The following is a 13,476-nucleotide window of genomic DNA, read 5'->3' on the forward strand; positions in this document are numbered from 1 at the left end:
TGCTGAGGAACCCCTTGCTCACCTGCTCTGGAATGCCTGCATATTGCGGAGGATTCTGGGAAATGTTCTAGGGTGTGCACACTGTTCGTGCAGTCTGGTGGGCTCAGTGTAAACTAAAAAGAGTGGATCTTAGAATAGATAGGTCCAGTTTGCAAAGGCAGGGTGGTTGAAAGTACTGAGTGAGCTTTCAAGGAAGCTTGTTTACCATCTTCTCATTAAGTACGCCCTTATACCTTTCTAAGGAATCCTCTGAAGCAGTTTAAAAATGGAGGGTAGTAGCCTTTTCTGCAGTGGCTCCCTGTTTGTGGAATGTTCTCCTCAGGGAGGTTTGCCTGGCACCTTCATTATACACCTTTAGGCGCCAGATGAAACCGTTCCTCTTCAACCAGGCTTTGAGCTGACTAACATCCTATATCATTTTAAATGTGTTTTTGTTTTGTTTTTATTATGTATATTGTGTTTTTATCTTGTATTTTTATGCTGTGAACTGCCCTGAGATCTACGGATGAAGGGTGGTATGCAAATTTAAATAATAATAATACAGGTATTTATATAGTTGAGTGTTTCTTCAGGAGGTGGCTTACTGTGGATGGGTGTATAAGAATTACAGTGGTACCTTGGGTTACAGACGCTTCAGGTTACAGACGCTTCAGGTTACAGACTCCACTAACCCAGAAATAGTACCTCGGGTTAAGAACTTTGCTTCAGGATGAGAACAGAAATCTTGTGATGGCAGTGGGAGGCCTCGTTAGCTAAAGTGGTGCCTCAGGTTAAGAACAGTTTCAGGTTAAGAACGGACCTCCAGAACGAATTAAGTTCTTAACCCGAGGTACCACTGTATTGCAAAAAGACATTGGGAGAAGAAATTCTGTGAGATTTTGCATGTCTTTGGGAGGGTAGACTAAAGGGACTCTTAGGTGGATATTAGTAAGGTTAATGGTACTTTGTGACATCTTGAATGATTTTTAGGGGAAAGTCTTTCTCTGTGATTTTTTTTTTGTAGGGCTAGGTTTGGATGGAGTGTGGTAATTTGACAAAAAGTTACTCTGGGAAGTGGGAAGCTCTGATTGTCTTTGGGGTAAAATAAATCATGTAATTGTGGTATGTGTGTTGAGGAAGTCTGGAGAAAGACTATTTTGAAAGCATATACATTTAGTCATGGGAGAAGTGAGCTGATTTACATGGTAGATTTTTGAAACTAGTGATGTTAGGGAGTGAGGAACTCCTGTGCTAAATGTGTCCCGTCCCACCCCCCACAAAAAATGCTGAGTATTAACCAAAAGCTAGAAGGGAAGGGTATAGGCAGTTCATGTGTTGAAAGGGAAAATATATTATGTTGGAGTTGCTTTGTCTGAAGCAACAGTAGTGTTGTCATTCTTTATTATTGCATGAGAAACATAAGTTCCAAATGTAAAATGTGCATGGTTGCAGTGCAATTATTTGTGTTTTATATACCAGTTTCAAAAGGCTAAAGGGAACTTTGATTTTCCTAGGATTTCTGCTGTAGATTCTGAATTTACCAAGTATGAGAGAGAAGGGCTCCTTTTTTCAATTCTACAAATTCCAAGAGTATTTTTTTTATTTAAACATGCAATAATTTGTTTCCAAATAATTGTTTTCTCATCACCCCTGTATTTCTAAATAGCTTATATTGTGTAGATTCACTGTGTGATGAAATTGAGAGGAGTTAGCTCCTGGTGATGGGGGTTAGAGACAGCAGAAATAACAAATATGTGAATTGGGAGGGGGTGAGAAATGCATTACAAAGAGAGAGAGAGAGAGAGAGAGAGAGAGAGAGAGAGATTTATGGGGAAATGTTGGAGAATTCTGAGACCAGGAAATAGCAATTAGGGCAAGAGGAGAAGGGAACAAAACTGGTGGGAGAGAAACTAACACTTGCCTCCCCTATGTTGTTCCATTCCCCTTCAAAATAGGTTATGGGGTAAATACTGAGTGGAATGTGAGTAAAGCAACAGAATATGTAGAGGAGGAGAGAAGTCAAGTGGAATGTATGCTTTGCTTACATTCTGCCTAGCTAACTTCAGGACCTGTATTATATGCAGGACAGGTTGTCATTTCATAATATGTCTAAACAGTTGATACATTGAAATGGAGGGGGTGGATAAGATATCAGGAGTGCACATGTCTGTATTGTTGAATATGCACAGGTGAATAAATGGGGAACAGGGAGAGGAAATACAAAGATGTGTGCCGGAAGAAAACATGCCTCCTTCCCCCACAAGTAGGGCTAGGCAGCTTTTGGAAATCCTGAGCACTTTGAATTGGGCCTGGAAGCTAATCGGCAGTCAGGATTGGTGGGTCAGGATGTAATATGCTCAAACCATCTTGCCCCAGTGTGCAACCTGGCCACCAATTCCTGTACTAGTTGGAAGTTTCCAAACTGTCTTCAGAGGCAGCCCTATGTATAACACATCACAGTAATCTAACCTAGTGGTTACCAGAGCATAGACAGCAGTGGTTAGATAGAGGTCAGATAGGAGTGCAGCTGGGTCACCTGTCAAAGCTGATAGAAGGACCACTGAGGCCACCTGAGCCTCAAGCGACAGTAAAGGATCCAGAAGTACCTCAAACTGCATACCTGCTACTTCTGAAGCAATGCAACCCCTCCAAGAGCAGGCAACCTCCCATCCATCCGTTCTAGGGAACTGTCCTAGATCTAGATTGAGCTTCAGTTTGTTGGCTGTCATCCAGTCCATTACCAAGGCAAGATCTTGAGAGATCATGGATTTCTTGTGAATAGTTTTGGTTCTAAGGGAAAATACGCATAGCAATCTCTTTTATTTGACTATTCTTGATTAAGTGTCTGAAAGTAGTGCCCAGAATATTTTAACAAGATAAAGCTTCTATAACTCAAGCTTGCACTCTCACTGATCAACTTATGTTAGTTCAGGAAACACTATTGCTGTGTTAAGTGTGCATATTTAAAATATATGAATTTAATTTGAAACTGTTTGATTGCTTTAGTACATTTCTGATTATAAAATACCTGCCTGTTTTTCTACCCCTCATTCAGATTTTGTGAAAGGATGAACCCAAGAAATCAATTTTGCTGATGGCTGGGAGCTAATTTTCATTTTTCGCAATGGTCACCTATATACATATAGTTACAACCAACAATCTAGGATCAGCTTCCACTCGAGTGTTTATTGGTGAATTAACACTGAGACTGATGGGACTGGAAAACTTTGTTGGACAGTAAATCCAAAACCTTGTCTATGATAGTGCAAATAACAAGATTTGACACATAAAGCTCCCCCTCTTATAGAAGTGTAGGTTTGAAAGCAGCACATCTCAGACTGTGAGAACTTCTGTGTTCTGATGGAAGAGCCTGTAGACATTGAAATCTCCTTCAAAGCTTAACTTTGTACTAAATCACAGTTTTCTATTGGATCAAAATCACTGGATCAGTTTCAAGACCAGTGACTTGAAGATTTGAGGAAAACCTTTTTATATGTGCATTGGACTGTTCGTTTTATATTTAGTTAATTAGAGAAAAAGTATTTTTGAATGACATATTTCTAGGCGATTCCTTAACTTCAAAGGCTGTGATTTTAAATGCAAAGTGTTGAACTTTTCATTTACCTACTTTGGTGTCTTATTTAATTAAAAGCAGCCATACTGGTTGAGCAGCTGAGACAACCAGGAATTGAGATCTGAAAGACCTGCCAGTGATCAAACTTCAGAGTCACCTATCTAAAGTTTAGCTATGGCAGCTGCACAGACAGACTTTCCCCGTGGTTGTCAGTCAAAGCAAAAGGGGACTGCAGCAGAAGAAGAGGACTGTCCTCCAGCAAAAAAAGCAATGACAGAAATGCATGTAAAACAAACTGTGGTAAATAAATTGCCAACAATAAAGAAGGAACATTTGGATGAATGTGAAGAAAACTTTATGGAGGACAGAGAGGAAGATGCCAAACCAAACACTGCTTCAGCATCTGAGCCTTTGAACTTAAATCCAGGGCTGAAACATACACTGGCACAATTCCACTTAAGTAGCCAGAGTTCTCTGGGAGGACCAGCAGCATTTTCTGCTCGCCATTCTCAAGAAAGCACGTCTTCTGTCTTTGTACCTCTCCCATCGCCCCAGATCCTTCCTGGTCCACTGCTTGTTCCTTCCGACAGCTCTACAGAGCTGACACAGACTTTATTGGAAGGGGAGTCTATATCTTGTTTTAACGTTGGAGGGGAACAGAGACTTTGCCTGCCTCAAGTCTTGAATTCTGTGCTCCGTGACTTTTCTTTACAGCAAATTAACACAGTGTGCGATGAACTTTACATCTATTGCTCTAGGTGCACTTCAGACCAGCTTCACATCTTAAAGGTTTTGGGAATCCTTCCGTTTAATGCCCCGTCTTGTGGGCTGATCACACTGACTGATGCTCAGAGACTATGCAATGCATTGCTGCGGCCTCGCACTTTCCCTCAAAATGGCAGCCTGCTTCACGCGAAGAATTCACTGGCCCAGCTAAAAGAGACAGGCGGTGCCTTTGAAGTAGAGCATGAATGCTTGGGAAAGTGTCAGGGTTTATTTGCTCCACAGTTTTATCTGCAGCCAGATTCGCCATGTATCCAGTGTTTAGAGTGCTATTCGATGTTTTCTCCCCAAACATTTGTGATGCATTCTCATCGAGCTCCTGACAAGAGGACCTGCCACTGGGGCTTTGAATCAGCTAAATGGCATTGCTATCTTCATGTTAACAAAAAATATCTAGGCAAGCCAGAAGAGAGAAATATGAAGCGTCTCTTGGAAGAAATGAAAGAAAAATTCAGTATGAAAAATCAGAAAATAATCCAGGCTAAAGTAAGTTTATTTATAGTTGTAAAATATTTGCATTTAATTAACATTTAAAATTGCATTAAAGGTATTCAAAATATGTGTTTCCTAAATGTAAATTGGACCCTTTAAATTTTTGAAAAACTTAAGTTGTTATCAGGAAGTGTTATCATGGCAAATACAACAAAATAACACTTCAGTGTTTTAAAACTCAGGGATATTAGATAAGCTAACAAGTTTGGAATTTTACTTCTTGCTTCCTAACTGACTTAAGTGCATGGAACATCAATTAACATTGATGTACAGACTTGCCTGTTTGATTTTACTTCACACACACGCATGCATGCTTGTTATAAATAGCTTGGCACCATGCAGTGATAAATGTAACCATGGAGCACTGTCCATTCTACAAAATATGAGTTATTGTCTTTTTCATTAGGTGTTATATGTTGTAAACTGTTCCACAGTTAAATATGGCTAAAGAAAATAGATAGAAGTCATTGTCCTTTATTTTAAAAGAGCACCTAAAGAATACAGATAACGAGTCCCACAGATATCTTTTATGCTGGAGCATAGTGTTTAAATATCTATAATTAACTTTTCCATTCTCAATTATTATTGTGTATACTTTTAAAATCCTAGAAGCACCTCGTGTTTTCTGCCTTCTAAATAGAAAAATGTTGTTTGTTTCAATTCAGAGATGTGAACACCTGGATAAATTTTATATATAAGTAGCCTTTAGGAGTTTTTTCGTTGTCCGTACTATATACCGTGTCTTTCATAACACATCAAAGAAACTACAAATGCACAAACATACAAAGCTGCCTTGTATCATCTGCCTTGCCTGATAGAGGTTCCCCAATGTTTCAGCCTTTTCCTAGTATGTGTTGCTTGATTTCATCTAAGCTGGCTTGGAAATAGTATGAGTTGAACCTGAGACCTTCTGCATGCAAATTGTGAGCTCTATCACTGAACTATGGTCCTGCTCCAAAAACTTAGCAAAGCTTATTTTGATGGGTGGAGGTTGTCAGAAACTGAGAGCAAGCCAGAAGCACCAAGAGAGTCTTTTTAAGCCAGCGTAGATGAGAGGATGGGAATTATGGGCTGGCAGTGGCTCTCCAGGGTTCAGGCAAGGGTCTCTGACAGCCCTACCTGGAGATATGGGGGATTGAACTTGGGACCCTCTGTATGCATAGCAGATGCTCTACCACTGAGCGATGGCCTTTATTGAGAGTGACTCAAGATCAGTCCCTGGAATCTCCCAATTAATAGTCTTGGATAGCAAGCTAGGGAAAAACCCTGCAGAGATGTTGGCAGACAGAGCAGATGGTAATGGGCTAAGAGAGTCAGTAGTTTAATTTGGTTATAAGGCTTCTTCATATGTTTACGTGGCCCCATCTGATGAAGGCAGCAAGCCTCATCCGCAAAGTGCGATGCAGTCATTTCAAAATGCAGTTTGGGCATATCTGTAGCCATTTCAGCTTCATGCTTACATGCCTAAGAATTCTTGAGAGGAGGCATTAAAATGGGTGGAATCATTGCGTGTATAAGGGTAGTGGCAAGTTATAACTCAATTGCTTCATGGAGAGCAATTATACTGGTGGTTGCACATACCTACATTGAACTTTCCATATCTGTAAATTTCAAATGTCCATGATATGTAGAAAACCCCCACACACACTTCCCCCCCCGTTATGCTTGATGGGAAAGCAGGAGGTGGGAACTCAGAATTCATAACTAGCAAAAGCTTAACTGGCAGCAAATGAAACAGCACTAACTTACTCCATCTAAAAGACCAGGTTTTCTAGAGGCAAAACTTAGGAGAGGGGGAAAAGCTAATCACTACCCTTTCCATTTATTGCTTTTCTAATAGTCATAGTAAATAGATAAAAGTTGTAGGGTTTTGGTGGATCAACTTCTGTTCATGGATGAGTATATAAATCAGTCCATTTAATCATAGGCTAGCTTCTTCATTTTTTTATGCTTTCAGCCTGTTGGGAGAAGTGGAGGATAAGTAAAATAAAGTAGCGAGAAGTACAGTTCATGTGAGGTTTTGCCTAGAGGCGTTGTCTCAGCCATGAATTGTCCATTGACTGGCAGTAATACAGCTCTAAATGAATGTTGGACCACAGATGGGTGATTGGGAGCTTACTTGTTCTAGGTACACAGGCCAAGAAGATACTGAACTTTTTATGGCGACAGAAACTATAAATTTCCCAGCTTAATCAGGTTTATATGATCATTAAAGATGTAGCAAGTGTGTTGCTATTCATTAAATGACAACATAGCTTAAGGTATGGTAACTCATTAGACAATATTTTGGCTTACCTTAAAAGAAAATGATTGATACATTGTGTCTCAAGGCTTATAAACAACCTCATTATCGTTTTGTTGCATTCTTGCAATATGGCTAATGAAGGGCTATGTATTACCAAAATATTGTGCTGCATTTACATATTGCTGTATAAATACAGATGACCTTTCCATGAGCCTTCACAATATGAGTTTTAATGAGTGATTTGTGCGAGAGGGGGAATTTAAATAAGGACACAACGACTGCTATGAAGACTATGGTTTTGTTGATGTGCCAATGTGAGACTCCTCATACATAATAGGCCAGGGCTGTCTCGTGGATAGAATATTAAATTACAGTTTCAGGGAATTATATTCTCATCTCATGTGTAGAATAGTGCTTGTTTGGTAATGGGTGGTTACCTAAAAATATGGAAGAAGTGTAGAGCTAAGGACCTCTCTATCAGTATTCTACACTCAACACCATTCCAATAACATGCATGTTCACCTATCTACCTTCCTCCCTTCCTGCTGGAGGCAGGGTGTTAGCATGTTTGTAGTTGAGCAACTATGCATTTGCATGAAGAAACAGAAGGGACCGCACTGATCTTTAATGTGTATTGAACATACTTCTGAATATCATTCCAAATCCCCTTTCTTTCCCTAGTGGGAGGAAAGAAATATATAACGAAAGCTGGTTACATCTGAGTTGTGGTGATTCCCCCTCTTTATTTCTAGAGGAACTATTGCTGTTGGGTTTGGGCAAGTTATCTGTAAAATGCAAGACAATTAACATTATCCCAGGAGTAATTGTTCCTCTGGGGAAGAATGATACAACTATATCCTCTCCTTTAGCTTAACAGAATGTAAAATGCGACTTAAAGCTTTTATAAGGAGAATTTATATGCGTGAGAATAGGAACATCCTTATCCAGCATTAACAGGAATTCTAGAAACACTCTGCTGCTTCAGCAGTGCTTCTAACACTTCTGAGATGTGAAAAGCAAAGTAGCAAAAAAATAGTTAAGATGCAGTGATTCTGGGGATCTTCACATTTTGATGAGAAAAAAAAGGGTGGAGGAGGGGTAGAGGAATGCCCTTCTGCTAATATGAACTACACCTAACTGGTTTTGGCTGACACCCCCCCCCCCAAGACTCTAAATATATTGTAAGTGCTGAAAATGCAAGAATCAGAGAAGCAGTGCTGCATAAGAATTACTCAGGAGGGTAGGGGGAAATTCAAGACTTGCCTTTATTTTTTTAAAAATGTTACTGTTGAAACTTTTGGTCCAATCCTTTTAAAAACATAATGGCGTGGTAAATTTTTATTTGACTCTCACAATATGTTTGCATGTGTCAGAACAGGTTTTTAATTAATTATGATTTGGGGAAGGTTGAAAAGCGAATTAAGTACAGTATCCGAAGCCATAGTGCAAGGTGTTGTAGCCTTCAAGTGCAGAGTTGTTAAAAGGATTGGCATTATCTATGGAGCCAAGATGTTCCATCCTTTTCTAGTAACCTCATAATGGATATTGTGTCCTCCTTGTGACACAGTTTGGGAGAAACAAATGTTTTTGAAGGCAAGTTCTTATGATTAGGAACTCCAGCTGTTTTTACTTCTTCTGGTGCACATATACATCTCCATGTGTCTTGTGAAAATAGTGTTTTGTCTCCTCCGCATAAAGCATATGAAATGACTCCTCATGGTTTAGCACATACATGAAATGTGCAAAGGGGATGAAAAAGATCTGCGTACAGATGCAAGCGTTCTGATACGCTGAAACAGATTTGCCCCGGGGAGGATCCCTTTCTTGAAGTTTCACCATCTGTGATCTAAACACAAACATACTAAAACTCTGTTTCTGTTCTCTGCTTATCAGTTTCACTATGAATGCTCTCTGCAAAGTTGGTTCTTGGAACAAATTTGCTTTTTAATTTCACAGTATAACTGAGTGGTGAGTAATGAGTAGCCAAAGCACACGCTAGCTCTCAGGTATTCGCAGAAGCGGTTTTTAAGAACTTAGATTTATGCTTTGTTAGCTGGGATAGAACAACGAGAAGGCAAGGTCATGGGCTAATGGTAAAACTGAATTAATTCTACATCTCTGAAATTCTCACTCATAGCAATTTTCAGTTATCACACAAGTTGAGATGCTATTTCACATGCAGTAGTGCTTTCCATTTAGGCTTTTCGTCCCATTTGAAGTGGCTCAGTTTATCCCAATACAACACTTTTCCTACAGAAGAAATATTGTTTGATGTATATGTGTGAAACACATTTTGAAGTGGCAAAGCCATGTGGCTTTTGCAGACAAGGTTTGCATCTAGACTTCTGCCAGCTCCTTCTCGTTACTTTTTTCTATAAAAATCTACCTGACTAATTTGCTTTCTGATTAAAAGAAAGAGGCTGAAGCCAGTAACTAGGCTTCCTGATCTGAGATTTTTCAGTTTTTATTCTACGGGTGCTCCTTCACCGAGGGAAGAACAACATTGTTCATTCTCCGCAGTCATGTCCTATACTTGCTGAACCTTCAGAAATGAAAGTTGAAATTCTCAAGGTTCTTTGAAGCTGTCATATTTGAAATAAGTATTTTATCTGGCCGTGGAAACCCTAGCTCCTTTCCCATCTTTATCCATTATGAAGGTTTCATACTGATATACATTGCTATGATGATGGTATTAAGAACCTTGAATTAAAATTCCACATGCTGCCATTGACGCAATATATGAATATTTCTGAAGCATGTACTTTGATCAAAAGAAGCACAGGATCACTTTTGGTCACTCATGGGAGTCTTTCAAGCCCGCCCCATGCCAGTATGGGAGCATTGTCCAGAGCAGGGTCCTGTGTGTGGCATAGTATATTTATTGTAGTAAAAAAAGCTGGAAGGTGACCAGTTTTCAAGAAAGCTGCTAATTCTTTCATCTGTAATTGGAATGGGGGAAACTGAGGTAATCTTGCTTTTCTACTGTTGCTTCTGTTTTGTTGCCTTGTAAATTCTCCTGCTTAATTTGATGACATTGGAGAAATAATTGTAAAGCAGTTCCTCCAGATCATAACTCTCACAACTGGAATGTTGCACCATAAAACATAAATGCTGATTTTTTCTCTCCTCAGGCAGATTCTCAGTATAACCTAGAATTTCAACAATGGTATCCAGTTGTAAAGCAGGAAGCAGATTCCGTTAATCAGCCGCACTCATTCATGCATCCCAGGTAAACATCCTTTTGTCAAGAATATAAGCAGTGAATGCACAACTTGAAGTTTAGAGGGGTAGTCCATATTTTGCGCAAGGATAAGTGGACGTTCTAGAGTTTGGTCACATATGTAACATGTGTCTTAAGAAATTATTTCTTAAGAAATAATTATAGGCCTCCTGAGCCAGGGATGTGGAGGCTGTGATTCCTCATATATTGTTGGATTTTATCTCCCTTCAGAATTATAAGTATCCTGGCCTCAGCCAGGAATTACAGAATTTGTAATCCAAAAGCATATGGAGGGCCAGATATACCCCATTCTGCTCTAGACCAATCTAGAGCTGAATTTTGGTATTATGGGCCACTTCTTCCAAAGCAGTTTCTACTCTTTTTTTCTTTCTTCTCCTTTTGGTACACTCACTGCAGTTGCTGTTTTACAACTCTTGATTTCTTTGTAAAACTGAGCTTTTGTGCAAGAGTGATATTTACCTGACGTGTATAAGTTTTGTGCAAGATTCATAGAGGTCTTGTGCAAAAGCACCTTATTAACAAACATATATTAATAGAGCCCAGTGTATGTACTCCAGACTCCAAGGTAATCTATTGCATGTGCTCTGTGGCATTCCTGAGAGAACAGTTCCTTCGCACCAGGTTGCTAATATTTATTTGTGACTTCAGCATGGGCAATTGATGGAAATGGTCATACTCAATTATGAAGTTTCAGCCACCAGAAACAAAACAGCTAGCTTGTGTGATCAGGTAAGGAGCAAATGAAAGTATTGTGCAGCGATAAAGGCCACACAGCCAAATGTCACCTCACGGGACAAACAGCCCACCCCCCAAAATTTGTTAATGACCTTCCACATCCAGCTGTTATTTTTATGCATTGCATCTTCCACATGAAGGTGAAATCCAGAATAAATGCAAACAATTAATAATAATAAGCTGGCATTTTGGTGATGTCTTGTGAGTATGGTGAAAAACATCTGTGCCTAAGCAGCACTGATTCTGCAATAAACGCCTGTCTGGGACCACCTTCATTCTTTTCCTCCAGGGACTTAAACCAGCTGCTAAGAGAAGACTTGCTGGAACACTTAAGGTGCATATGTAGGAAAAATTACTACATAGTTGCTTGAGTGACTGAAGTTGGCTGCCCGGGATATGGGCCTTTTAAGCTTTGTCAAGCGGATGTTGAAAGGAGGAGGCTCAGGAAGTGGATTCTTTGTTCCTTGCTCCTTCCATCTTTTGGGACCAGACCAGTGCAAGTGTAACAGCACTTTCACTGTTCTCTTGGAACCTGTTGTGTCTCCTGGCTCTTCTATCCCAGCTCTTCAGCCCTTCAGTTACCAGCACCTTTTGCTTTAGAGCTTTCTCTTTACTATGCTATGGACTTACCCCTGCAAGCAATCCAGTTCTGCCCCACTCGCATTTTTCTCCAAGCTGAGCTCTTCCCACTTACCTGCAAGGTTGATTACCCTGCTGTAGTTGACACAGATTTCTCTGTTGCCTCTCTTTTAGACTTGCTGGCATATACAATTTAGGCTAATGTAAAGCTGGATGTGTTACAGCAGCAAGTACCAATGTAGTTAGGAAGCAGATTCCTACAGCGGATGGCGGTGAGGGGTGATTTGTATCAGCCTGTCAAGGAGCTGCTTTTCTCAGGCTAGATTTGGTCCAGAGTTAATTGGGCATATATTGTTGCACTGTGTATGTGTGTGGGTCTGTGCAATAGCAACTTCAATCTATATTCAAAAGTTGTTTTAATATTAAATTGCTGCATGGGAGACTCCACTTGCGCTGTATAGTTGTCCGTCAGTCTCACAAATTAAACGCAGCTGTCTTTCAACCATGTGAAGAGTTGACACGCTTCACAGCTCACTGAAACCATGGGAAGCTCTGCTTTGCTGATGACATGTCTGTATAATGCTGATGTAGCAGTTGAATTATCACATGCGCCGTTCCTCAGCTAATTTCACAAACAGAGCACATTGCTTCATTATGGTCACATATCTACCAGCCAAACAGATTCCCTCTGTCCCAAGTATTCGTAATAGCTTTCAAAATGTATCTGGCTTCCATCCCCCAAAGAGAATTTCTTCAAAACATTTTTTTTTTAATTGCACATTATTATTTCAGATTTCTACAGCGTAACACAAATGCAAAAACAGGAAAATGGAAGAGAAAATGTTAAAACAAGCTTAGTTGGTACAGCATGAAGCTGTTTATGTCAAGGTCATGGGTTTGAGCCCCATGTTGCACAAAAGATTCCTGCCTCGCAGGGTGGGCTCAATGACCCTCATATTCCCTTCCAACTATGCAATTCTATGATTCTGTGACTAAAATTTGCTTAGTTAATTGTGTTCTTTGCACCTTCCTTTTCTTAATAGCAGTATGAATTCCCGTGTAGTTGATATTGGGAATAAAATATTATTTAAACTGCATAGGAAATAAGAGTAGTTGAGGCTGCAACGCTGCACTTTTGAAAGTATGCTTTTAGGATTTATATGCTGCTGTTAGTGTTCAAAGCACTTCCACGTACACAGGATTGCCGAGGTAGCGTACAAGAACCTGCAGAACACGGTGGTGGTGTTATCATTTTCTATATTGCAAATTTTGGAGGGTGGGACGGATGTGATGAATAGAGGCTTGGACTAGGTTATATGAAGGGTCATCTACTACAGTCTGAGATTACCTGAACTCTTCATTATTCATCAGTGGCCCTCATCTGAGGGTTACACCACTTCCTGAAGTTCAATGGATAGTGAGAAGGCCATATTTAGCATGCCCTCCTTAGAGGATTTCTCCTGGTGCCAGCTCTGATGTCTGGGCAAATACAAATGCCAAGCACTGAAAGGACATTTCAGCATGTTCTGTAACTGGCTTTAGGTTGTGGTTTTATGCTGGACATCTTTTATGCTTGCTACACATAGAATTTTTTTCATTTCCACTTGAGAATTATTTTATTAGTTTCATCTCCATGAATTGTCTGCCACCATGGGAATCTTATACTAAAGGGTGGTCTTTCTTTAAATGTATTAAGACTGTCTACAAAGCTGATGACAGCTCTTTAGCTGCTGCAGTGCAGCTTCTTTATACTATATAATTTTCCTATATGTGTCTCCACTTCAATCTGAGAACACAGGCATTTATTACCTGCTCTGTAGCAATTTGCTTGCAGATGCAGTTTTTGGG

The 13,476-nt window shown here is 39.9% G+C and overlaps 1 protein-coding gene across 1 annotated transcript in view; it reads left to right on the plus strand.

Moving 5' to 3' along the window:
- SKIL (SKI like proto-oncogene) overlaps positions 1–13,476 on the plus strand; it is a 32,833-nt gene that overhangs the window by 1,461 nt on the left and 17,896 nt on the right. The window contains exons 2-3 of the mRNA XM_083504729.1: positions 3,035–4,822; positions 10,205–10,302. Of these exons, the coding sequence (XP_083360855.1) occupies positions 3,728–4,822; positions 10,205–10,302 (1,193 nt within the window). The 5' untranslated portion in view covers positions 3,035–3,727. The remainder of the gene's footprint in view (positions 1–3,034; positions 4,823–10,204; positions 10,303–13,476) is intronic.

Source organism: Podarcis liolepis (assembly GCF_965112155.1).
Source record: "Podarcis liolepis genome assembly, chromosome: 5".
Classification (NCBI taxonomy): domain Eukaryota; kingdom Metazoa; phylum Chordata; class Lepidosauria; order Squamata; family Lacertidae; genus Podarcis; species Podarcis liolepis.